This window comes from Centrocercus urophasianus, unplaced genomic scaffold (assembly GCF_019232065.1).
Source record: "Centrocercus urophasianus isolate 14NV4802_14NV808 unplaced genomic scaffold, USGS_Curo_1.0 seq_17, whole genome shotgun sequence".
In the NCBI taxonomy this organism is placed as follows: Eukaryota; Metazoa; Chordata; class Aves; order Galliformes; family Phasianidae; genus Centrocercus; species Centrocercus urophasianus.
In genome coordinates this window covers 17,153,824-17,181,509 of record NW_024884722.1, presented here as the reverse complement: position 1 = coordinate 17,181,509, position 27,686 = coordinate 17,153,824, and the positions used below count along the sequence as shown (strand labels likewise).

Genomic DNA, 27,686 nt, shown 5'->3' with positions numbered 1-27,686 from the left:
ATTTATGATGAGAAATGAAAATGCCTGTTTGCTATTATTTAGTACTTTTGAGATGCAGTTACTTCTTTGTGTTGGGGTGAAGTGCAAGGTCAGGAGTTTGTGAGGATGGAAGGAACTGCGTCAGTGATGAGGAAGTGCAGGGAATCCTCTGCTGGAAGCTGCAGACAGGATAGTTTGGTCCTTAATCTGGAGGCAAGTATTTATGAAGAGAACAAGGAAATAGGAAATGGATATCACATACTTCTATGCCTGTGGAGAGAAGTGTGGGACTGTAGAGCAGCAGCGACCCAGAAACTGGAGAGATGTTTGTATCAGTCACTACTAATATGGGACACAAAGCACCTGGAGATTATTGGGGTCTTGTATTTTACAGGGGTTGTAAGAAAGCTCCCCATATGCTGAGGTGATTGGATTATTTGTCTGCTCCAAACAGAGCTAGGATCTGGGGAGTGACATCTGTTCTAGCGATTAAAATCCAATTATCAATCTTGTTTTGTGAGGGGCTCGTTCAAGAACTGATGGCAAATCCTTGAGACCCTCTTGTTGTCAATGCTAACATGAATTCAGCAGAATTTTAGATTTTTTAGGAGAATTTCTATTGACAACTGACAGAAATAAGTATAAACTTCTAGCCAGTTTAATAACTTAGAAGAATTTTAGATATCTTACAAGTAGCTTACCAAAGCAGTTTTATGCAAATACTCTTTTCTGAGCAATGTAATTAGTTGATCTTTGTCAAATGGAAGACGTGCTTCCTCCTTTGCTTAGAGCCTCTTGTTGTGTTCACAACCTTCATAAGTACAAACTGTGTAGTAGGTTGCTCTGAAAGTAATGCATCCTTTTTATTTCCATAGAAATAACATAAAAACAACATAAAAAGAGCATAGTAACGTTATTTGATAAAGCAGATTCTCAGCTACAAAACACTATTTTTCAACATGGTTACCACCATTAGGTATGCAGTTTTACCAGCAACAGACAAGAGCCTGCATGCTGTGCTCAGAAACATCGCCACCAGTGAAGGAGACGCACTGTTGCCACTGTTGAAATGCATCACTGCCACCTCACTATGCTCACATTCACTGTTTGGTCTCCATAAATGTTCAGCAAGCGTTGATGAATGTCAGTGGGTGCTGTTTTTTCTGCATGGAGAAAATCAATTCCAAACCTCTGCTTCATGTGCGCTCCCATGTCAGCCACCATGTCAGAGTGGCAGTAGCTAAGCGCAGCACTCCTATATTGCAGATGTACATAAGTTTAAGCATGAGGCACTTCTGTATCAATTATGCACAATCTAGGGACCTCATCAGATGTAAATCAACTTTAAGAGTAGTTTAGGCAATTGTGTGCAAGTTGTTCTACTTAAAACCATCTGGTTTGTGAATACATAATTAGAAAGCTATACAGAATTTTAAGAAAGTCCTGTAGTCAACAATGAGAGTGTTTCATTTTAGAGTAGGATTCAGATTTTTCAGGCTTCTTAAGCATTTGTGGTAGTCTAGTAGTATCATAACACGGTGCTTAACCAGCTGATTTTAAATCCCTTTTCTACATTCCTTATCTATTGGCATTTAAACAGAGCTTGATGTATTGCAGCGTACAGCTTTCAGTTCCAAGGGTGGTGTGGAAAAAGAGAACATTAAAACCCTGGTTACACCTGTGAATATCTAAGCAAGCTTTGAAGTTACCTTTAAAAAACAAAATGATTTTGTTCTTCATTTCCAGAATTTGAGCATTTCAAGCGTTTGTTTTATTAACTATCTAAAAACCAGGCACCATTTACAATATGCCATTTAGCAGATGTCCGGAACCCTTTAAATGTGACAGCTGAAAATTAGATAAGCATTCACAAATGCAGGATGCATACAGATCAGCAATGTTTGAACTGTATTTTCACAAATAAATAAAATTCATGAATGCAGGAGTTTTACATATTCTGCACAATTGTTTTGCTTTCAGTAGCAATCTAACGTATACTTGAAGTACTGTTGATGTCCATTACACATTTCTCTACATTAGTTATAGATTCCTATGGAACATTAGTTTCTGTGGCATTAGCTACGTTTATTTCAATTGGAATTTTGTAAGTTGAATTATTGAGTGATCATGTATCCTGATATATTGAATGATATGTATCCTATGTCATTATGATGTTAATTTATGTAATTGTTTTATTTTATAGCTACCTTTTTCCATTTCTGCATCTTTAACCCACATGTTCTTCATTTTGTCACTCTAAATAAACAATGGACTCGTGTAGTAGTCTGCTTCTTTGAATGTTGTAAACCAGTTTTTCCTGCAACCCTCTGATTTTCAGTGAAGATTGCTATCTTCATTGGTACTTGTGTTGCACTTAAGTCATATCTTGTCCCACAGACTGTTTGCTGGTTTAGTGTCCTAATTTTCTTCTTTTAAGTTCATTTATGCTTGCTCATAACAGAAGATTGCTGTAGAAAACTTGTAACAAATGGTGGCTGTTCCTTCCAATGATTTTTCTCATTTTGCGTATTTGATTTCATTTCAAAGCATTAGGGTATGAAAATGTCTTCTCGGCTGTAGTCCTTAACCACAGTCGGATCCAACTGAGTACAAACAATTTGTTGTGTAAATGGATACGGAGAATAAGGCATTGTGCTCTATAGCCTATGCGGCCAAATGCAGCATGGTATGAATCCTTGATTTTCATTTCTTGTTGCCTAGCAAAGGTATAAAACAGCAATTAACAAGCAGTCTTAGAGAGTTAGCTTTACAGAGCATATGTTTCTCCACCCTTTAAGTTGGCAGTATGCATTCTATATACATGTCCCTTGTGGGAAAATTATCTCTTGGGTTCCACTTCTCTGTCTCAAAGGGAGAGAGATGTCTGAAATGTATGCTTTTTATCAGTTTACAAGGCAATCTTTGAAGCTTTCCTGTTAGCTGTTACTGTCTTTTCTGAGAGAAGAGCGCAGAAGAGGTCATAAAATATTTCATGCTCTTACATAAACTGAGAGATTCTTTCTTTCATAAAGCCTGTTCCATTTCTTTCCCTCTGTGTGCCTGGAGTGCGTGCATTCAGGTCACTGCGTCATGGAAGTCTATTATACATGTGTTATTTTTAAAGTGATTTCTGATTGAAGAAGCACAGAGTTGGCATCTCATTGACGTGCAGGCTCGCAGGTGTGATAGCCGAGAAAACATTATTTGATGATAGCACTGCACTGAGGTGAAACACTCAGATGTCTAGTTGAAAACGCAGATTTCCTATTAAATTCTAATTGCAGATACATGAAGTTTCTGCAGTTAACTCAGGGATACAACTCTTACAGTCTCCTTGAGTTGGAAGAGGTCTCTTTGTTGTCTGCTGTTTCATCTTAACTTCTGAGGGTTTCCTATAAGCAAAAAGTCAGGTTGCCCAAATCCAGCCTTAGTGACCTAATGGCACAGACCTGATACCCTTTGCTGTACCATCAGCTTTACAAAGCCATAAACCACAGCTCAGCCAGCTCTGGTTTGAACACATTAACTTACATTGCACATGGAGGTGTGCTGAGCAGAGCTGATGCTCTGCTGCATTGCTGACCCCTTTATAGCACTGTCAGGTATAGATCATAGTTTTATAAAGTGTCCAAGAAAGCGGGGTCTGGCATGAACATCACCTCCCTCATTCTTCTAAAATAGTCAGTCTATGCATTCTTCATAGGCAGGTCTATTGAATCTGTCTGTATTGTTCATGTTTTTTATTGAAGTCTCTGGCCATTACTAAGGTTTTTAGTGCACCTGCACTGAGATTTTAAGGAAAAGCTGTGAGAACGTGGGATTACCTCTCCCTCCTGCCCTTCCACCCCCAAATCCGAAGTATTTAGGCTTACTGGAAAAATATTTTAGCATACACTATCCATATGTTGTCTGGTGTCTTGAATAATAAACTGGATGCTTTATGTCTTATACACAAAGATTAAAATTAGTGCATTATCTTACAGATATTTTGAATTCAACAAGTGTATGTAGAACAGTGTTGTTGAGAAACACCAGGGTATGTGATCTGTGCTTAAACAGAAGTCAGTGACAGAAGGTATGTGTATTTATACATAAACATTACTATCCATGGTTTCTTTTATTCTAACATCTTACTGCCGTTATAAATATGTTTAAATTAAAGCTGGGTGAAGAAATTTGATTGTGATTGTAAGTATTATTCATTTTTTTTAAGTTGCTTCTTGTCTTGAAAGACATTTACAAGTACAGTGGGTCCAAGTATTTTCACACTGTCATGTTTTTACGTCTTTATCAGACTGTAAAAGAAGCGATGAGCAGAAATTCTTGACCATCATCAGTCTCATGCAAAACCAATTAATTCTAGTCCCTATTAGTGGACTCAAAACAATTACGCACAAGGACTTCCCTTGTATGGTCATAATGTTATTTCTATTTCCAGCATTTTTGTTGTGCTTTCTTGTGTAAATACTACCTATGGCAATGTGAAGAATTAGGAAATGAATGTACCAAAATACACTGCAATGTCGTAAGGTCTCATTTTGGAATATCCTTACCTTGAGTAATTGAGGGCTGCCACCAAAAGGCTGGCACATACTGACCTTTGTTTAGGCGAGATACTTCCAAGGCAGTGCACAGTTAGTTGATGTGCGAGGGGAAACTGTAGTGGTTGGCAGACTTCTTTCCCCACTGACAGCAATTGTGTTCTGGCAAGTTCACAGTTAATGGGACAAGTGCATCATCACTTTCCTCATTAATAGTAGAAATCTGGAATCTGCATCCTGCCTTTCTTCATGTACGTAATTCTTCAGAATTGCTAGAAAGTGGAGCAAAATGTCAAATTTCAGGCAGGCACGATTATCTGATATAGCTTAATTGTGTTTTAATGAAAGATAGTGTAGGGATACTTTGTGTAAGAATCTTGAAAGTCTGCCAGTTTCTGCATTTATAACTACTTTAATATTTAAAGACTAAAACTTTTGGTGTTGTACATCTTTGAAGCGAGACTCTGTAAGATTAGGCACAAGTCAATTAGCAGATGGGAAGAAGTAAAACCTTTAGAGTTTGTTCTAGGGGCTGTATTTGTAGAGCTGGACACTACCAGGCGCTTTCTGAGGATACTTTCTGTGAGTGGTGGGCACAAGGGAGGCTGGCCTGAGTGGAAGCAAAGCACTGAGTAGAAGTAAGTTTGCTTAGAAAGTTGAGAGGCTTAAATTCTCGGTGGTGTAGAAATGATGAAACTTGGAGGCTGGAACACAGACAGAGTGGATGCCATTTGATTCAGGCTAAGGAAGCTGTAATGGCCAGGTGAAAAGGAGGCAAAGAGAAGCATTACTTATGTTCTGAGACTTCTCATTGCTGACCTGAGTGCTTCCTCAGTGCCTCCCAGTGACTGACTTGCATCTCACCTTAGTTTGCCATAAAAATTTGCAAGAAATGGCTTTTCTGAGAGCTGACTCTTCTTAAATCAGTTTTATGCTAGAAGAGCGTGAATTTTAGCTGAAGTGATAAACTATACCCCATGCTGAAGCAGCAGAGACTGATGTTTTTTTAACTACGGCACAAGGAGTTGCAAAAGAAGGAATGATAATTCAGATGCAAGTGGGGATGCTTCTGCTTCTCCACTTCAGGGTACCTCTTCTTCCTTCCTCATTTAATCTCTCTTCTGTATTGCTGTCATTATTCCATTGATAGCATTTTACTGTCCTATCTAATGATCTGGGGTGATACGAGTCTTTCTGCTTCAGCCAATGTAAGAGTACACTGTAACATCATGTGAAGTTTATGGGAGCAGACTTCATGCATAGTGGGAAGGGATGCCAGCTCCTATCATTGTGGTTGCAAGTGCCCAAGCATGTTTTGCTACCTTAATAATTATTCAGGCTTGTTGCTACATTAATTGGCTACAGACTGTTCAGATAAAATGTTTGGTATCTTCATCTTTCTCGTGTTTTGAACTGTACTGACTGTCCATCAAGTAATCATTTATGGTATAAACAGGAATATCTTAAGCCTAAGTAGACTTCTTTTTTTCCTTTGCTGCACTTTAAGATACAAAACAGTTCATGTATTGGAATTTGAAAGGTAGAGCACTAAATTAAAAATGTGACTCAGAGTTTCTGTATGCAGACATATGTTGAGGTACAATATTCTGAGGTATTCTGAGTTTTTCAGATAGTAGTAGAAAGTTGAGGTACATTTTAAATCATTCATATTCTTCAGATACAGTGTATGGCACTTTATTTAAAAACAAAGAATCCAGTTAGCAGGGAAATCTATTGAATCTATTAAAGCTATTAAATCCTAAACTGATGGTGCTTTTCTAGAACTTCAATATGCTGCTACATGCTGAAATGCTACTATTAGTTATAAATGGTTTGGGAATGATGAATGACAATATGGGTAAGTGTTGCATACGTTAGTAACAAAGGAAGATACCATGCTATTACTCTTGAAGAAATAAAGATATTTCTGATAGTCAAACAAGAATTTACACTGCTAGACATGTGTTACAACTCCACCCAACCCCCATGTAAAGAAAAAATTAGAAGAGTACAACTGACAAGGAAGAAACAGTGTACAGTACAATAAAAGCCACTGTGCATTTTACTTTTTTCTCCTATGAATGTGTACCTTAGGATACTGATTTTCCTTTATTAACACCAGAATGGTGTTTTGTTTGTTTGTTTGTTTTTGTGGAATAGAAGTCCATTTCATCTTATACTTGGTTTTCCTTGTCCTGCTTTTTATTTTGTTTCCTGGGAGCTATGATGAGAGGTCTCTGACAAGGCCAGTTTTCCTTTTCTGTCCTTGATTAACTCTGTGTGTTTCCATGTCAGTGATGGGCATTCCTGGCAGTTGCAGCCAAGAACATTTTCATTATTTCAATGTCTGGAAAATGTATTGATGGTTTGTCACTCCTGTATCTTGTTGAATGAGTCATACAACAATTTAGGTTGTAAGAGACTTCTGGAGGGCATCTGGTCCAGACCTTGCTTAATTTGCTGCAGATGCGTGAAAAGGCTCAGCAACGCTCTGTGCTCTGTGGATGACATAACCAACCTTTTGACTTTCTGTTCACTGCTATGTAAGATTTTTGCTGCTAATCATTCAATTCTTGTTTTTTATTATTCTTTTTCTGTTCTAGACTCCTGTCTGAGGGACATTCCTAAAAACAAAACGTCATCTTATTGCTGCAGATGTGAAAAGCAGCATATGTTTGCATATGGGCCTTCTGCGAGAAGTGTCTTCCAGATGTTATGGGGAATTTTTCCTTTTTTTTATATTAAATACAGTAAAATCTTAATTTTCTTTAATTCTTTACAGCCAGGAGCAGAATTTGGATGAAGCGATCTGCCTAAGTTGCCGTCATGAGCAGAAGCAAGCGTGACAACAATTTCTACAGTGTTGAAATTGGAGATTCTACATTCACTGTATTGAAACGGTATCAAAACTTAAAACCGATAGGATCAGGAGCACAAGGAATAGTATGGTAAGGTTTCTTCAAAGTGTAAACACACTTCTAGGTTCTGTTAATAGAATTTTTGGAGTGCCTTTACAGTTATACGTTATGTGAAAAATAGTGTTTATGATCATTAGTTGTCAACAGTGGGTTTTGTTGTTTATTTTGACATGCATCCCTTCCTGCATCAGAACTGGTGCCCTTCTGTGTAAATTCATTTAGGTGTCCTGAGTCCCATAAATTAAAAGGATAAAGGAACTAATCCTGATCCTAAGCCACACTGCTTAAAGTGAAACAAAAGCCAAAAAAAACCTCTATGTAATATTTGATGCTTCTACATGCTTTTTTTTCTTAAAATAGTTTGCTAGAGACCTATTTCACTTAGTTCCATAGTAGTGTCTTACACCAGCTAGTGAGCACTTGCGATGCAGACTATCAGTATAATGTGCAAATTATGCTTATGATAAATGAAGCTGTTTCAGTTAAGCCACTCTGATTGCCCTGAAATGAACTGGAGCACTCATATGGCTGAATTTTGCCCATTTGTGAAGGAGATAGTGTGTAATTCTTGTGATTTGGGTTGAGTTGTGTTTTTGTTTCTTTGTTTTTTCTTTTCCACTAATCCAGCTTAATTTGGAAGAATACAGAATCGTGGAATCACTAAGGCTCAAAAAGGCCTCTAAGAACATCCAATCAAGCCATCTACCTATCACCAACATTTCTCACTAAACCGTGTCCCTCAGTACAACACCTAAACATTCCTTGAACACCTCCAGGGATGGTGACTCCACCACCTCCTTGGGCAGCCCATTCCAGTTCCTAAACACAGTTTCTCCTAACATCCAACCTGAATCTCCCTTGGTGCAATTTGAGGCCATTTCCACTAGTCCTGCTGCTGAAGTAGTTTTGAAGTAGATGATCTAAAGGCTCAGCTTTGAAACAGACTCTAAGGCTATGTTTATGTACTGCAGATTTAGAAATTTGTCATTTTTTCCTGATCTCCTCTTTGCTTCTCTCTTGCAAGATATGGACTGTCTTATGGGTAGATGAAGGAAATATAAACAAACAAACAAAAAACTTACCAGTATATGTTCATCTAATTTTTTTCTTTCTTCTTCCCTTGTAACTATACAGTTTTATGATGCTAAAAAAAAGAAATCATTCAGGCCTAAGTACTGTATAGACAACATATTTCCAATTGTATTTGGTAAATGCTGACCATTTACTGGCAGATGTTCTCGATTAGTTTTGTGTACCATTCTCAGTAAGAGACAATAAAATGGTATTTTTCCCTGCTGAGGCTTTTTTACTAGCTGACAAATATTTCCTGAGTCTGCACAGTAGTCAGCTGCTGTATTACTTCTTGCAGAAAACAAAATCCTTGCCTTCCTGTCATGGCAATATGTACAGGACTTGTCCCCACTAATAATCCTCATCTTTTCAACAGCTTGTATTACTGAATTTTTAGCAATCTTGGCATCTATCTGCAAGTAGAATTTTATTCTTCCTTGAAGACATCAAGATGTTAGGGCTTTCCTAGCATTTTGGTTTTTTTTGTTTTATCTTGATGTCGATGCGGATATTGTCATGAGGATATTAAACAGCTGCATGCTGCATCATGAATGAGAGCGTGGGACCTATGTATAACCTACTTTTCCTCTCTTCTTATCCCTACGTTTCAGTGAGAAGATTATATGTAAAATTGATGTGGATTTTATGTTTAAAGCACTTTGGATCTTTTTAGGCAGTCTGTTCTTCAGTGCGAGTGGCAAGGCATCAGTACCTTTAGGCAGATATTCTAGGAAACAGAGGTCATGCAGTTTTTATTGGTGATTGTTGTGTGTTAGGGCTACAAATCTGGGAAAATCTTTAAAATTTTTGTATTGCAAAGCATACATGAGCACCTTGCTATTAATCTCCCTGAAGCTGATTAATGCCAGAAGCTTTGTTTACACGCAGGCTTAATACGTGATATTTGGAAAAGTATAAACTGCCTGAGCTTAATTGATTGTAACACTGATATGAAATCATGTTATTTTTATTTACAGTGCAGCCTATGATGCCATCCTTGAGCGAAACGTTGCAATCAAGAAACTAAGCCGACCATTTCAGAATCAAACCCATGCTAAAAGAGCTTACAGGGAGCTTGTTCTTATGAAGTGTGTTAATCACAAAAATGTAAGTGGGCTGTTCTGCTTTAAATATTAAAGGATCGACCAGGTAGTTGTTCTTTGTAAACATTTTAAAGACTATTTCAGAGATGACATCATTTATAGATTGTAGTGGTTTTCAGAACCTGGCTGTATGTTTGTGATAAGTACAAAAGGGCCTGAGACGAGCAGTTGCAGGCTAGTGTTAATACCTGTCCAGTCTTCAAACTCCTCCTTCACACTCAGGAAGGGAGATGGTGTTACATTGCTACATTTTACAGACAGCTGGCAAATGAGAATACTCTGAATGGTAATTGCATTCTTCTTTCTGTTCCTGGTGCTAAACAAGTAGGACGAAAAAGCTTGCAATAGTTTTTATTTATATCTTTATTTCGTAATGCATGAATGAGTTAGGAGTCATGCTGTGACAGCAGGAACTGTATGATGCTTGAGAAGCTGTGGAGCAGAGCTGATTAGAGACATTGGGAGAGAAAAAGTGATAAATGTATTGGATTTAGATTACGGAAGTCTGGTATTGGCCATTTTCTGCCTTAAATGACAGCTGTATGCCATCTTCCTCACCTTCTCACTTGATCTTTCTTCAGCAAGAGAAAATTCTCCCTGGCTTTTAGGCAAGGAAGAATCATTGAAACCTTACTTCTGAGAAATAAGTGGTTTATATGTGGATTCTCTGGAAAATTTACCTAGTAGCATAATTTATGTGATTATTAACTATTGCAACCCTGCTTGACTCTTGATGAGTAATATCTTGACCTGTTGCTGCACATACCCTCCATTCTTAGCAACTGGAAAATACTATAAAATTGCTGGTTTTGACTTTGAAACAATTTCTTGCTTCGCCTCTGTCTATGGCAAAGTGATATCTCTTTGGTAGTTTTTCTTGTCACTTTTTCATTTAATTTTTCATCATACATAATAAGAATCTTAATGTTGTTTTTTTTTTATATTTAAAGTAGGGAGCAAGGAAAGACTGACTAATTTCTTCAGGTTTTAACCTTTTAATCCACACAAAATGTTTTTAGATTGTATGACTTTTGGAGGATAAATACTTCTCACAAAATCATTAGCATCTGTTACAGCATGTTAGGCGTGGTTGACACTCTGAGCATCTGGTGCTTCAGTGGATACCAGGAAGATTGTATCAGGATGCTGGATGTCTGTTTTGAAATGTTGATTTTCAACTTTGCTATTGCTGTGATGCGATTATACTTCCTCTCTTTTTTTCCTACAGATAATCGGCTTACTGAATGTGTTCACACCACAGAAATCCCTAGAAGAATTTCAAGATGTGTAAGTTTGACATAAACTAAAGCTGTGAATTAACTTCAAAAATATTAACATTGAAAGATGAACAAGGTAAAGAATACAGTAAATTGGTAGCATTATCAGATTGGTTTTTTTTTTCTCTTTATAAGCTACATAGTAATGGAGCTCATGGATGCAAATCTCTGCCAAGTAATTCAGATGGAGCTAGACCATGAACGAATGTCCTATCTGCTTTATCAGATGCTGTGTGGTATTAAACATCTTCACTCAGCTGGAATTATACATAGGGTAAGTGAATTTCCATGTTACTTTTTATTGCATCAAGTTTTGCCTTAGAGTCCTTCTCCAACCTAAATGATTTTATGATTCTATATAAATGAGTCAGGAAAAAAATCAGAAATGTGTGTACAAATAGTGTTCTGTAGCCTATACCATGGACAGGGAGAGAAAGCTGAAAGGAAATCAAGCTTCCTTTGTTGCTCTGTAATTCTGGAATGGACCTCTTGGATGTTTTTCCTAGGTTTGAAAATAATCTGCATAGGACAAAAAAAAATAATTATGGCAGTGAGTTGCATTACTTTCTGTAATTCTGTATCGTGTTCAATTTTAGCAGTCATGGCAGGAAAGAATATCTGAAATCACCTCTGCCTTTGTTGTTTTGGTAACCAAACCTGAAATTCCATCTTTTGAAAGAACTGCCCAATTTATTTCAGCTCCTTTACTAACAGTGTAGAAAATAAGTATTTGAAGTTTCCAGACAAACAGATCGTGATAAAGACCTGTGAGTGGAGCTTTCATACACCTGTGTGTCACAAAGCATTCCTTCAGGTTGCCTGCAGGCAAAAATGACAATTACTTTTCTAGTGGCTTGTATGTGAAATCCAGTTAGGATATTTTAAATTTAAGATCACCTATTCAAGTTGAACATCTTACATATGTATTTATGTGTAGTGTGATGATTACTTGAGGTTGCCTAGTTATAAATTTTCCAATATGCTTTCTATTATTTTGGGAAACTCTAAACTTGTATTTTTACAGTGTTATGTTCTTCACTGTAATCTTTTTTCGTAGAGAGAAATTATGCAGGAAAAAATTAATTTAATTTATGTATGCACAGTACTTTCAGTCAGTACTGTGTAGTATCCCTCAAGGATGATGTACAGCAAAATCATGAACAGCAGTTCTGAATTCTACAACCTCGTTACTATGCTGCGGTGCTTGCCAGTTCAGTAGCCCAGCTCATTGTGGAGTGGCCTGCAAGCTAGAACTGGCAGTATGACACTCCCTTTCAGTCTGCTGTTTCTCATTCAAGAGAACCAGGGCATTGTATAAAGAGCAAATAAAATGTAAATGGCAGAACACTTTTGCTCACCTGGTTCCAGTACACATCTGCTGTCTCACTCTAGTTAAGAGCTCAGGGAGGGAAGGTGAAGGCTTTCTTCGCACAGTTTGCCCTAGTACGACTATATTTGAAAGAGCTGGGGAAAGAATAGGCAGAAGCACCACCCAGCTGTTGCACCCTGCCCTTCCTACTCTGCATGTGCTTATAGATGTTCTAGAATAGACAATGAGTCTCCTTCTGTGGGTCAGTGCAGGCAAATGCTAAGTGCTTGTGCAGACATTGCTTCAAGGACAGTTTGTGCTACTGTAAAGTAGGCACTGAATAACTGAGCCTGTAGAAATCAGTAATAAATGGAAACATCTATACCGTCATTGCTTCGTTTCTGCTACTAAAGTGGGCTGTTGGATAGGAGTAAGGACAGCTTTACCGATACATTTTCTGCCTCTGTAAATATGGGTGGAGTTCTGAAGTGCTTCATGTTGTGCAGTGGTACAGAGTTTAGAGATAGCCCAATCCAATGAGATTGTCTATAGATACAATTGCTGTGCAAATAGTGTGCTTGAATTATTTTGAAGGACGTTTCACTTGCATGCCTTCTTGGTGGACTTTCATTTTGCAACTTGCTCTCTGACTGCTTGAAGCTTCAGTGTGTGCAAGCAAAATCTTTGCATTGCTTGCTTGCTTTTTGTGTTGCTTCTTTAAATTTTAAAGTGTGAGGTGTCAAAATTCTTTCTGTTGAACAAGATCTCGGAAGGCAAAGAGGGCATATGGAACGTGTGGCTTCAGTAATAACTCCTTATGCCTGTCTTCTGATCTTTCAGCAGCACTATCCCAAGAATCTAGATCTAGTGACTTTCTTGAAACTTGTTTCTTAAACATAGTCTGCACTACTGTGGCTGCCCTTGAAACATTCTGAGTAGTAATTCAGTGCACTTATTTAATGTCCTTAAAAGTTTTAAGCAATTTTTGCTATTGATCGTTTCATATGTTTTTTAACTTTGTTATTCAATGCCTAACATAGCTGAGTTGATCATACCATCTCAGCTACTTTCTCAAAACTTGACAAATGACTGAAACTAAAATATTTTCCATGTGTGCCTGTAGCATTGGATGCTCTCTGCCATGCAAATAAGTGTGGTGTTTCCTTATAGCAGAATAGAGGCAGGCGTTACACACACAGAATTTTGGAATGTTTCACCTGTAAGTTGCAGAAGATATATTTAGCTCTCGTGGCATTGGGTAAAGATATAGGTTGATAAAGACTTGACCGTGTCTTTGTGCTGACTTTAATAAATGTTGTCAGATGAGCACTGTGGTGTTCAAAACATTTTGCAGAGATGGAGTCTCCAGCAAGTCTACAAGTACACATTCATTTATATTTTGCAATTTGTGGAGGATGAATAATCAGTTGCTGGGTTGCGCCTCACTAACTTGCTGAAGGACACAACCTATCTCATTAGTCTTGCATGGAGGCTCTGTAACATTGTATTCTGCCTAATTTTGAGTGCTTAACAAAGGTGCCTACTAATGGAAGCCCTTCACACAAATCTCTTTAGAAAGAGAAAGAAACTTCTTCAAAAATACAGCTGATTTAAAAAAAAAAGAAAGAGTTATTTTGATATGTCTTCTGCTATAGGTTCTGGATGTATTTCTACAGCCTAGCAAAGTTATTTGCTCTCACAGGATCTTTTGAGTCCTCATTTATTTAAAACATGAGGTATTGGTCTTGCATGATTTGAAATCCAGTATAAGTCAACACACCTCCATCATTTTGAACAACAGGAATTCTGTATTCTGCATGAAAACATGCTCCTAGGCTTCGTGAGAAACACGCAGTGTTCAGAAATCTAAGATGGACAGTACTCTTTAAATTTTAGTTTTTGTTTTCACAGTGTTTTTACTCTTGCCAGGGGAAAATTTATTCAACGTTTTCAGTGTTGATCCTGTAGCTTTGGGGAGGACAAATACAGCTGATATTAGCAGCATGCACCTGGGATTCTTCAGTGAACATCCTCCAGATAATAGATTTGTACAAAAATAAAGCTTATAATAACAGGATTTTAGCAAAATCTGAAATATGCACACTGAATAGCTGAAATGCCTCATAATACTTGGATTTATTCATTACATTTGAGAATCTTTTAAGCCAAAGTTGTCTTCACAGTCTTTGTGTGTGTGATTTAGAAGAGTGTGTGAATATGTAAGTATGCAAGACATTTAATTACCCATTAAAATTCTATTGTTCCAAAACCTGTGTTTTCTTTTTTGGCTTCCTCTCTGTCTTTAGTGCAGCTTAGCCCTCCGAGGGGCTTGAAAGACATACCAGTACAAATGAAAATCTTGCAGACTACCACTTCTGCATCTTTAAGAAATAATGAAAGAAAGATCTGGTTATCAAATGCTCACAGCTAAAATACTGGAGTCCTCTGCCACATCGTATTGTTTTGTCTCATTATTCTTGGTAGAGGTAACTAGAAAGGATCCGACCTTGTATGGATGGTTTATGTGTTATGAATGATTTTCTCATGACAAAGTCATTCTGAACCTACTCTGCTCTTAATAATTGCTCTGTGACATTCAGATGTGTGTAAGATATCCAGAGATAATGACTGAGAATGTCTGTAGACATTGCAAAGCCCCTGTTGCTAATATAATTTTGAAGTTGAACTGAAGAGAGTGAAGTTAACCAAGATTCCAACTAAGAACCTCTAAAAGTATGTAATTTTTCACTCCAATTTAATAGTTAAGTATCTGGCAGTTTTTCACTGGTGCCCTTTTTTGTTTGGTCACCAAACTTGGTATATGTAAACCAAATCCTAAATGAGAAATCAGACCTATGTGAGCATGAGCATTTCCTTCCTGTTCAGAGAAATATCTGCATTGGTTCAAAAGAGGTAATGCAGGCCCAACCAGCAAAGAAATCTTTTGCTTTTTGCATTTATGAATGATTCTAATCATTTTTATATTTTTGATTTTTATACTGTAATGATTGTTGCAATTGTCACATTATTTGTGTTCTGCGTTGTAGTAATAACTGGTGTTCCAGTGGACAGTTTCTAGTCCTTTTCTCAGAGCTAACATTTCATACTAACCTCAATTTATTTCACACATTGCTAGAATATCTTGTAACACTAGTTGTATTTTCCTTCTTTAATTGCTATATGAATCTACGAGCACAAGAAGGGAATTAATTCTATGGTCTGCTGAATGCATATGAATTAATGCAAGGGGGAAAGTAAACTGCAGTTATAGAAATGACCTAGTCATAAATGTGGGGTTGAATGTTAGCAGTATTCTCTTTTAAAAATGTGAACCAACGAGTACTTTGTGCTTGTCTTAGTGGTCATATATGATGTTTCTTTTTAAAGGACTTAAAGCCCAGTAATATAGTAGTAAAGTCAGACTGCACTTTGAAGATTCTTGACTTTGGACTGGCCAGAACTGCAGGAACTAGTTTTATGATGACGCCTTATGTAGTGACTCGTTACTACAGAGCACCAGAGGTCATCCTAGGGATGGGATACAAAGAAAACGGTCAGCAAATATAGTCTTTCTTTGGCATAGCTTTATTTTTTGTTTGGCACGCCACATTTTACATGTTTAATGTTTTTTTTCAAGATGTAAAAGATTTTATAAATTAGGCATGTGACCAAAATGCAGATTCTGGGTACACCAATTTATTTATCTAATTCCATTAATAATGTTTACATTTAATAGGAGAAAAAATTGAGGGCCTTGTTTGTTTAAAAATTTAAGTGACCTGCTTGGTGGATTTATTTTCCTTCATGAAGAAATGGAAATATGTTTTCTTAAGATGTGATACATACCTTTGTATACCGTTGTCTGATTTTATTCCTGATGAGGACATAAATTGCAATTGTGTGTCCCAAACTTAATGTTTAAAACACTACATTCAGTAAAGCCACTCAAGAGTAGGTGACAAACAAGCTCAAGCCACCTGCCATGGCACTGCTTTTATTAAAACCAGCCCACTTTAAAACTGTTGCACTAAGTTCCTAAACAGTGCTGCTGAAGAAAAATGCAGAGCCCCGTTAAGAAGCATTATAGGTTCTCTGTGGTCCACGATGAGTTACAGGGAAACTTGTTTACTTTGTCCCTCTGCTTGCTTACATTTCCCTCCTCCTTTTACTCCTTTGGCCCTCTGTTTCTCAGTAACCTCTAAAAAATTTAGGAAAGCATTTGGCATTTGAGGAAAAATCACACAATCTTCTAAATGAACACCTAGTATCCTTTAGGAAACCAATGGAACACGTGCTTCCTGAAGGTCTATTTATGGCTCTGATTCTGCTGCCATTTCGTTGATCTGCTGTCGCTGCTGTCAGTTCACCTCTCCTGGTGCTTCTGCCTCAGGCAGGCATTGTGCACAAGGGTCACCGTTGGTTTGCTGATTGTGTTTTGAACACATTACCTATTAGTCCTCCAGTGAGCCCCAGGAGGTGCTGCAGTGCTAGAGGCTTTGTTAGCCATCTCCTGGTGAGGTGAGGTGAGGTGTGTGGCCTCTCTGGTTACAGGCACAACTGGGGCTTGCAGTGTTTTTCAGAGTTCTTTAATACAGTCTGCATACTTCCCTGGCAACTGCTTAGTATTAGGACAAGTTCAGGTCGTACAGAAAGTATAACTGTTATGTTCACAACTGATTTCCTTTTTGTTATTGTTTATGAAAGCCAGGAAGAACAACTCTTATCAGTGTGACAGTGGAAGAATCCAACTCAAAGGAATGAGAATAGGTCTTTTTTCAAGTCTGTGATTTATGTTTCTGTTTGGATCATTAATCTGCCCGATAGGATGTACAGTTGGCTATTTTTTCTGTAACTTTTGAGACAGATGTCGAGTGAAGCAAGCACAAGTTACTTTTTTTAACTGCTGAAGTTCTGTAGAAACACTGCTTTAAGTTTTTTCTTTCTTTTTTCTTTCCCTGAAACCTAGCAATGGCCAGCTAAGAGGCAATAGTCACAAAACCCTAAAGCTGTAGAGTCATTCAGCTGCCTTGCAGAAGGAATTGATGTGATGGAGGTCTCAGGTTTTCTGCCATAGATTGCCCAGTTCGCATTTTTCTCATGAAATTTGTCATTTTGAGTTACAAAAGTGTGAAACATTCTTTCCATTCAAATGATGCTGAGGTTTATTGTTGTTGTGTTCTAGAGCACCCTGTGGTTGCTAGTGGCCGTGCTAATGACAGCCCCCTTCTCCAAGTCAGGAGTGAGTTGTGTTTTGCAGCAGAATGTAAATCCAAATTTACTTTCATATGAAAAACTATATAGCATCTTCCCAAAACCTGAATATGTGGTCATTGAGTTGGGAATGACACTTTCTATAGAATGTGAATTTGTTTGCTAACTGGTTCAGGAAGCAGCCTGTATTTTCTTCCCTATGTACTATTGTTATGAGGAGGTTATTTACATGAATTGTGTTCTTCTTCACAGTCGCTGCCTGATGAGTTCCTTCCTGTGCAGCTCCACTGACAGCACAGTAAGGCTGCAGAGGGCAGCAAGGCAAGTAGAAAGGATGCACTTGTAGTGAGATGTATGGGCTGCCCAGGATCCACTCCTGTTGACATTGATGCCAGTTGTAGCCCTCCAAACCCATAGTTAAAGTAAAGGTTAACTTGTTTAATGTAGAATTAAATATTAAAAACTGACAACAATTAACACTTTAAAAAGAGACTAACATTTAAAGCAGGGTCATCTGGCATCTTCATGCTCTTTCAGTTCCCTGCTGCACTTCCCCTTCAAGATGAGGGAGGACACATCAGTACATGTACCGATGACTGAGACACATACTGAAGAGCAGTAATCTTTGGTGCTATGTATGTGCACATGAAATCTGTAACTAAAAAAAAAACGAGCGAGTGGCCCAAACAAGCAGGTGACAGGGTTGACTTCTGCATTCTGTTCTGTAGATTAAACAGAGGAATTGTAAGTAATGTTTTTCTTAGTCCCCAGAGTCTTCTGATGTATGAAGATAGATCATTGACTCATGTTGTCAGACTTCTCTATGCAGTTATGGGAGGTATTTTCATCACATTGGACACATTATTTACAGCACATTTGAATATGTTTTGATTTGTGAAGGCAGCAGAATATGTACTTTCTGTAAACTTTCAAAAAGTGTTTTAAAGGGAATACAGTAAAAATCATAAATCATTTTTAAATGAACCAGGCCCTTAATTTTGACCTATTAATATGTACAGTTGTGATCTCTTACCATACGATTTAAACATTATTTTAGAGGAACTTTTATTACATAAGAAGGAAGGAATGTTTTCAATAAGAAGCAATGTTGTCTGCTTGAAATTGTTCAGCTCCCTCGCAACTTTCAAATGTGATTTTTGGCATACAGTTTTTCTCATTTAAATCCCCTTCTTCTCTGCTTAACTGAAATTCTGGTCTTACATTTGATATAAAACTATTCATCATAATACAGATGCATAATTATAATTTGCATACAGAGTTAATAGAGTTTCTCTGATGCAACTTCAGAAAAATTGGCATACCTGTAAAAAGTGAACTTGTGCATCTCTGAGTATATCTTCTGAATGATTTATTTTAAGATATTGTGGAAAATAATCTTTTGTACAAAAAACACTGCTATTGAGCTTTTTGTCTGTATGTTATTTCAACAGAACTAGAGAAATATTCTTAAACCAAAGAACTTTAACTTGAAATCTCTTAGGAGCGTACTAATATTGTCATTAACTGATCCTCTAAAATTCTAAGTGATCTTTTACTGATTGTACTTGCTTCTTGTTTAAGGGGAGAGAGATATACATGGTAATCTGACTTACGGGAAATACTTGATGGCAAATGTTAATTCCTATGAAACAACTAATTCTGCTCCTGAAAGTATTAACTATTCAGGTATCCCGTATTTTGTAAGGTCATTTTTGGTTACTACTCTTAAAATGATTCCTATAGTTACAATGAAAATTTCCATAAACTTGTCTTGGAGATCCGACTGTTCTACTGAAAGAGCTTTGCAAGCCCCGGAACTTGAAGATGCGCATTACTCTGCTTGATTCGTGTGTATCTCTCCCTCTGCTGCAGCTCTTGCTCTCGCACTGTGTTAAACAAAAGGATGGTTTTCTGCCTTGTATTTGAGACAGTTAAAAGCTAATCCTTAAATACTGTGTTCTTAAAAGTGGTTTCATTGATTAATATAAAGATTTGCTCTTCTTCCTGTGCTGTCTCTGCAGTTTATAGAATGCAGTCATGTTATGCTTCTTTTAATTTTAAATGACCGTTTGCTTTGCTTTTCCTTCTTTTTGTGCTACAAACATAGTGGATTTATGGTCTGTGGGGTGCATTATGGGCGAAATGGTTTGCCACAAAATCCTCTTTCCAGGAAGGGACTGTATCCTTGTGCTGCTGCAGCAGGTTGAATTAGTTAGGAAGTGATTAACCTTTTTATTGATGTTATGTCATGAAAATGCATATTGTACAATTTTTTTTTTTTTTTTATTAAATGGACATGAATTTTTCTTGTGATAACACTGAAAAAAAAAATTAAGGACTTCATTTTGAGTCAGGCTGCACCTAGCAGTAGGACATAGTCTCTGCTGGTCCTGTAGTTAGCGTACGTTCACCTTCACTCACTTCCATTACACATGCTTTTTATAGTCACTTCACGTGTGTGTGCGTCTCGATATTTTTATTTCCTTTATTTTGATAACTATCTTTTCTGTTAATATCATTGCATTTTGTTTTCAGTTGACATTTGGTCAGTTGGGTGCATCATGGGAGAAATGATCAAAGGTGGTGTTTTATTTCCTGGTACAGATCGTATCCTTACCTTTGGCCTAAGATGTAGTTTGAAAAGGTCAAAAGATACCACAACGATTTAGTTCCAGGTTAAGGTGGATCTAATTCTTAAAATACTGTTTTTAAATTGCCTTTTCAAAAAAGCATTTGCAAGTTCATAATTTTGGTTCCAGGTTGCTGCAGAAATAACTACAGTTATAGCACTTAGAGCAAACAACAGCACAGATAGCTTTCACGTGTATGGCGCTCTTTAGAAATCAATGCTTAGTGAGAAATTCTAGCAAGAAGAGCAAAATACCACTTGGGTGAGCAGGCTTATTTTTCCTTTTTTGTTTGCTTGTTTTCAATTTGATATAGTGTCTATTCATTGATTTTGGATGTTGTCATATTTAAGAGAGGCATTTATGTTTATTTAGGTGGTGTTTTACTGATTCACGTGCGTTACGTTTTGCTTTGGAGCTCATTTCTATGTAATAACTTAGTAATCTCGTTTGGTACCCAAGCACATTTAGCTGTTGTTATTTCTTTATGTTTTATAGGAGACGTGTAATTAAATGATTGTCCTCCGGAGTGTTTTATTTTTGTATGCAGAAATGATCCTGCAAACAGCTTTCAGAAATATCTGGTGCTCCTGTCTTGCTATTTCATGAATGGTCAGTGGTGTCTGCCTGGGTGGTCGTACAAACAAATGCTTCAGACAAAGGATCTGCTGCAAGCAAACAGAGCTGAGGACTCTGGATCCTCACTACAATAAATGTAAATTGAATTGGAATTTGGCATCTTGTTTCACCAGTAGTTGATTAGATGCCATGAGAAATCTTTCCTGCTTTTCTTGCAGGTTGATGGTTTAAAAACCAATACATTAGTACATGGGTGGGAGGACTAGGTAAAGGTTTTGGGTTGTGACAAGGAGATCCAGGGAGTCCATGCTTTCACACAGCCTTGTCATTGCCTGCTAGCTTTGTGAATCCAGGTTGCTAGCTAGCTTGACTTTTAATTCAGGTAGTATCTTTCTTTTTTTTTTTTTTTTTTTTTCTCCTTCAAGACCTGTGCTAAAGCATTGTAGAACTTGAAAATCCTTGAAGCTTTAAGAGAGAGCCTGCTGATCCACCTGAGGGCTTAGGGAGCCCAGTGTCTAGTCTTAGGCAGTAGCCAAAAAGAAAATGCTGGGGAGACTATTCGAATGAAATAAGCATGTGTGAAATTTTACTGGAGCTCTCTCCCAGTATGTAACCATCTGCAATGAGCCAAATTTTTGTTTGCTTTCTTTTGCTTAGTAGCATGTATTAAATTCTTCTGCCATGAACTTGTCAATGTCCCCTAGCTGTGTAAACTTTTTGGGGAAGATGTTCCTTGGCCTCAAAAGTCTTTCAATTCTTCATTGAAGACACTGGCAAAATTGTTGTTGATCTGTATGTGCCAGGATTTAATCCTTCATGTGGCCATGCTGCTATGCACTGTGTTTTGTCAGTGTGAGATCACTAATTTGGGACAGTCCAGAACTCAGCTGAGTTACCGAAGTGAGGTGGAAGGACAAAGCAGCTTTAGGAGGTGATTCTCTCCAGTTCCTTAATGAGGGTTAGTAGTTGGAGTATTGTGAATATCAGTTTAGATCAGGAAGTTAGTTGTTCTACAGAATGTCTGTCTTTTAACTTCCTCTGTTTTGCAGAAGTATATCCTTTGCCAGTTAATTCTTATGATTTCAAGTGAAATATGTGTTGCCTTCATTACTGAGATGCTGAGTCTTCCTTGCTTCACTGTTTTCTCTATGAAGATGCTGCTAATTAATGATGAACTTGAAATTTTGTGGTGATTTTCTGTTTTAATCTTTGTTGGATATTTTATGTGGTTTTAACATAACTTTTAGCTGCAAATTAGACACTGTTTTTCTTAGCTGTGCAACCTTAGATATTGATCAATGGAATAAAGTTATAGAGCAGCTAGGAACACCGTGCCCCGAATTTATGAAGAAATTACAGCCCACAGTTCGAACTTACGTGGAGAACAGACCCAAGTATGCTGGATATAGCTTTGAGAAGCTTTTTCCAGATGTCCTTTTCCCAGCTGATTCTGAACACAACAAACTTAAAGGTAAGTGTGCTGTATATTTTGAAAGTTCTTAAACTGTGTTGTACCCAACAGAAATGCATCTTGGTTTTGTTCACTATAAAATCCTCCTGTTAAGGATTTACATGTTAAAACATTTATGTAATGGGAGCAGATGGAAGTACAGAGGTTTGGTTACTGACACTTTCTCATATTCTCTGGAATAGCTCCTGTGTAGATATCTGAACAGAGAAATGAAAGTGAGAAGTGAGAGGAGAGAGGAGTAGATGTTTCACAGCCACAGCAGATCTTGTTTGTTTGGGGATGAAAATAAAGTTTTTTGCATTCATTATATACATATATCCTTTAGTTTCTGGAATATGTTACTATTTCTAAAGCTCACCGTGTTTTCTGTGACTAACAATTACAGTTTATGTGGAAAACAAAAAAACAGCTGTCACTTAGAGCACAGGGATAGGTGCTTGTCCTCTGCTACTCCAGCCAAGGCTGTACTGCCAGCAGGTACAGAGCCATGCCCAGGGGCAGAGTATACTGAAACCCTGGTGAGACACCTCTGTAACTTGATGTTATGGTGGTAAGGCCTTTCCGGCAGGCCTTAATTCATGGAGAAAAAATGGAAGACTCCAGATATTTAGGATTCACCTTCATGAATCCTTTGTATTTAAACTGTTCATGATGTGTAGTTGGTTTTACTTGAACATGGTTTATACAGCTTCCTTACTGTACCTTGTTCTAATCATACTAGGTATTCTGTACTGCAAATACATGACCTGGTATGTTCATTTCTTCTTCCTTCTTATCCAAGATTTTCCTATTTATGATATATGAATACTTTGCCCATAGAAAACTAATTTAACAGAATACAGACCTCAGCTATACCTTGAGACTCATAACACATTTTACGTGTTATATCCTTTTGGATCATCACAATCAATGCTTTTTCTTCTTCAGCATTTATCTTTCAGACACTTCAAAACTGTTCTCCCTCTGCTTCCAAACTGGTAAAACGTTATTACTTTGTATAATTGCTTTCAATCTTCATAGTGAAGACTTCAGCGTTTAGTTGATTTTGAACATCCCTTTCTAAAATGGAATTTAGCTAACGAAAACAAAAGGTTGCTGGAAGTTGCAGTGTTGCAGTTGGACGTTGCATAGAAATGACGTGATGGCTTTGTGGCATACTGTATCTTTCCATCCAGCTGATTTACTTGTCTTACATTTACTTGTCATACAATTCCATAGTATTTGTCTTCAGTGTATTTGTGTGTTTTTCCTTCTTTCTATTGCATTTTGTTTCTTGTCCATGTTTAGCCAGTAAAGATTTTCTCCTAGCTGAAGGTTATCCTTTCTCATCTTTCAGCCAGACTTTGCTTAAGCAAAAATAAAGGGTGCATTCTTGCTCTATTCTGTTTTTCTGAGAAAGAAAAGAGAGATTAGAAAAAAATGTAGTAAGGAGGAATTACTTGTTGATGTCCACTTCTCCCCAGTCCTCTTTTTTAAAAAAAGAAATCTGTTATGACTTATTTTTCAGTCTTCTGTTAATTGTCTAGCTCCCATTCTCATTTTAAATTACTATTTAAATTATTATTGACCCAGTAACAAGATTGATAAATAAGAAGTATTCTGTTGTTGGTGTTCCCTTGCCTGCTTGTAGGACGATTATGCATAGTTGCTCTAAAACTATTTCCATGTGATGTTTTATTTTTTTTCTAGATAGTACACACTCATAAATTCTTTCCAAAATATTGGTCTCTTCATTTTTCTTTTTTCATCACATGCACCATTTTCTTAAACTTCAAATTACACGAGGGTTGTATAAATAATAAAATGGAGTTTGTTATTTAAGTGTTCTCTCTTTATGAGCTTCGAAAGACTGTGATGTGCATGTGGCAATACTCTAAGTAGAAAATTTCACTTTTGCAGCAAGTCAAGCAAGGGATTTGTTATCAAAAATGCTGGTTATAGACGCCTCGAAAAGAATTTCTGTGGATGAAGCCCTCCAGCACCCATACATCAATGTTTGGTATGATCCGTCAGAAGCCGAAGCTGTAAGTCCTTGTTTTAGGTCTCCAACAAGGAAGATGTTTTGTCAAAGCAAGCTTGTTTTGATGCTCTGTGTAACTGCTTCAGAGGAGACTGCTTCATGCTTTACACATTTCACTAGAAGCTTAACCGAGCAGTAATCATTTCTATTGACATTGATCAATATACTTATTAGAATTAATAATAGGGATGGGCACAGTCTTGCACGTACCTGCAGTACCTGTGTATGTATTTGTGTATAATTGCATATAAATTCCTAGACATGGAGCAATGAACTGAAAGTCTCTGATACAGAGTTCTGATTTATTGAGTTACAGTTGTTACAGCACAGCTTGATTACTTGTGACAGTATTCCAGTCATTTGCTCCTGGGTAAGAGGAATACTTTCATTACTTGCAGCAATTGATAGCACTCTTAAACTGGCAAATGAGTGTTTCAGCAAAATCTGATACAAGATCTGAAGCTTTGAAGTACTGCCAGTAATGAACAAAGAGATCAACTGAAAATCTTCCTTTAAAAAAATAACTTCAGCTTATGAGAAAAAAAAATCATTTTTAAGAGGAAGTAAGCTGGTGATGGCCCACTAAGAACAGGAAAAGATGTTTGGTGTAAGTGGCACAATTAGAATTCTGCTGATCTATTATATCTAGAAAGAAAGTGATCAATTAACTCTGAATAGGTGAAAAGGGCTGCTTGTGCTTGAGACCACTGCAGTTAGGAGCATTATTACCAGCCCTTTTAGTTTCTGTTTTAATTAATACACTAATATTCATAAATGAGCTAACTAGAACAAGTTGAAAACACGAAGCAGCATGTAGAAAATGAGCCAAGCGTGAGAGATTATTTGACCATGTAAATACAGTCTTTTTAAATCAGGTCCTTATTCTGAATATCTTATTTCCATTTTTCATTTATTGTGCTTGTCTATCCCCTTTGATTGCTTTATCATGAGTTAGTTTTGTTTTCCAGCCTCCACCAAAGATACCAGATAAGCAGTTAGATGAGAGGGAGCACACAATAGAAGAATGGAAAGGTAAGAACGATCCTTTTGCATATCCAACAGGTTTTTAATGTAGGTGTGCTTTTAGGCTTACTGTTACCAAGATTCTTCTGAGTAACATAATAGTATATACTTAAACTGCTTGGAATGGCAAGGGAATAGATCAGTGCTTCACAACCTCTTGATTGTCGGGACAGAAAACGTTTTCTGTAAAGGTGATGAGTCTTTGCAGGGAGTTGAAGGTCGCTCAGCTGTAGGCCTGCTCATTTCGGTCAACTTTTGCAAATGGTAAAGCAGCATTTTTAGGAAGGGAAACACTTCTGGACAAAACTGCTACGATGAAAAAGGATGGAGGAGTTGGAGCACTGTGAGTCTGAATATTAGCATGTTAACGTTATTTGCGCTGAAAGAAGAAGCCAAAAGGAGAGTTAGCAGTGCGCAAGGGAGCGAGGTTGTAGCTCATGTGGGAGATGGCAGTGGTTTCATATATAGAATCTTGAGAAAGTAGCCAGGGTTGAAGTGTGAGAAGTGTCAGAGTATGGCATAAGGATTACCTCTAAGAATATGAGTTTTAGATTTTGTATCTGTTTTTTCTTTATACTTACAAAGTGTAAGGAGAACATCCTTGAAAGTAAAGCTTTTGTTTCATTTGGAAACTGCTTCTAAAAAGATGTGCTACTGCAAAGGCTCCAATGCTATGCATCTGCCTCTGCATCTGTTGGTGTTTGATGTTATTGTTTCCATAACCTTGCTATAACCTTCTGTACCCTTTGGACTTTATGAACTAAGAGACGGTCACTGTGCTTTAAAGACCTATGGAGATTAGTTTTAAGATACGTGAAACTTCTTCCATTTCTAGTGGAGAAATGTTTAACATATGTATTACTGATTCCATATGTTTTCCTTTGCTGCTGTTAGCAATTCAGATGATATTGCATGCCCTTATAGTTCTTCAGAAATCACGTAGGACTTTTGTTAGAATTCTTTATGTAAGTAAATGATTGATTTACTGTAGAAGTACAATATTTAACTGCCCTCTCTAAAATGTATTACTCTTTTGTATAGCCTAGTTAGTACAGTGTTGACAAAGCTGAAAAAATTCCTTCCTTTGGACCACTGCTGTCCTTCATCATACGATTTAACATATCAGAGGATTTAGTGTGTTCCAGAATTGGTATTGATTATTTCTAAGCAAAAGTCAGAGCAAATACCTGAATTGATAATTCTGTTATTCAGTGAGCTTGGAGCAGGTGTGTAGCTCTCCCAGTGCGAGGGCCATGTGCTAGTTAGTTCTTGAGAGCCTGTCTCCAAGGTGCATTTAAGTGCCTTAGACCATAACCCTTCTCACTTAGTATAAACAAGGTGCTTTTATTTAGGATGCTTGCTCGCTCTATCTCAGGTACTTCATTTAGTTCTTTGTGCTTCATGTATTTTAAATAGGGTTAGCAGTTACACTGAGCTTTGGATCCAGAGAAATGTGAAGGCTGCTTTCAGCAAGAATGTAGTGCACTGACTGATCTAATACTTTGTACTGAAAACGCTTGGGAAGGAATTGGAGCCAGACTGGTACAGCCAGAAGGAAAATGATACTTTTTTTTAAAAAGTAGGACAAACGTTTAATGGAATATTTTTGACAGTTTCATTGCATTGGCTGATAATGGACACAGGGCTATAATATTTAGTACTGCCACACTTGCAACCACTTTCTGTTAGAAATCTATTAAATAAAAGCTATCAGGGTTTTAATTGTAAAGGCAGAGAGAAGGAGAACTGTGGAAATTCTCTTGCTGTCTTCCTTCCACACAAATGTGTTCCCCTTTTGAAGCAGCAGGTATGCGGTTATGTTGCTAAAATAAAAACTTAAGTATTTCAAGCAATATGAAAGTTACTTTTGAGACTGCCACTGCCCTTGAAATTGTAATTCCTGAATACTTTTTTCTTTCAAACCATACATGAGTTGACCAATGATAGATAAGAAGTAGTAACCTGACAAGTCAGTTCTTACGATCTGCATTTAATGTGTTTAGTCCTGTTCTTTTATTGCTCCTTCTGGAGATTCACAGCTGAAGTGTTTTCTGGATGACAGGATACCATTAGCTGAGAAACGTTCTGGCCTGTATAAAGGGAGGGTGTATGAATCACATTACAAACACTTACAACTTATTTTAAGGATGAGGGAGGTGAAGTTGCTGCTTACATCTATCCGTAGTGTCGTATTCCATGTCACAGTGACCTGTTGTTGCTGAGGAAACTTAGTGGCAAATATGTGTTGGGAGGATGGCAGTGCTGTTTGGACACATTTGCTGTGGTTTTTGTTCCTATCTCACCCAAGAGCTTATGGCCTGATCTCTCCTAAGGAAACTACTACTTGCCAAGAATATCTTGGTCAGTTTCCTTATTCAGGCAAATACCTATGAGAGGAAAAAGGCAGGTTAAATCGTAAGAGTTCTGAATTTTTTTCAGATCCTTAGGCAGACTACATTATGAAAAAAATACTAATGTGTGAAAGGGCATTTTAAAGATGAGAATGAATTAATGACAGAGAAACTTCCTCTGTAGAACGGCCTGCATGGTTCTTTGA

General features: G+C 37.4%; 1 protein-coding gene across 5 annotated transcripts in view; it reads left to right on the top strand.

Annotated features, from left to right (window-relative positions):
- Positions 1 to 27,686, top strand: part of MAPK8 (mitogen-activated protein kinase 8) — a 245,106-nt gene that overhangs the window by 213,477 nt on the left and 3,943 nt on the right. For 2 of the 5 annotated variants that reach the window (XM_042818626.1, XM_042818627.1), the window contains 10 exons: positions 3,963 to 4,054; positions 7,303 to 7,468; positions 9,487 to 9,616; positions 10,841 to 10,899; positions 11,025 to 11,163; positions 15,586 to 15,751; positions 19,945 to 20,016; positions 21,904 to 22,086; positions 23,986 to 24,110; positions 25,075 to 25,138. In XM_042818626.1, the coding sequence (XP_042674560.1) occupies positions 7,347 to 7,468; positions 9,487 to 9,616; positions 10,841 to 10,899; positions 11,025 to 11,163; positions 15,586 to 15,751; positions 19,945 to 20,016; positions 21,904 to 22,086; positions 23,986 to 24,110; positions 25,075 to 25,138 (1,060 nt within the window). In that variant the 5' untranslated portion in view covers positions 3,963 to 4,054; positions 7,303 to 7,346. Of the gene's footprint in view, positions 1 to 3,962; positions 4,055 to 7,302; positions 7,469 to 9,486; positions 9,617 to 10,840; positions 10,900 to 11,024; positions 11,164 to 15,585; positions 15,752 to 19,516; positions 19,589 to 19,944; positions 20,017 to 21,903; positions 22,087 to 23,985; positions 24,111 to 25,074; positions 25,139 to 27,686 lie in introns of those variants that run through there. The other 3 variants (XM_042818624.1, XM_042818625.1, XM_042818623.1) reach the window with 2 other exon arrangements.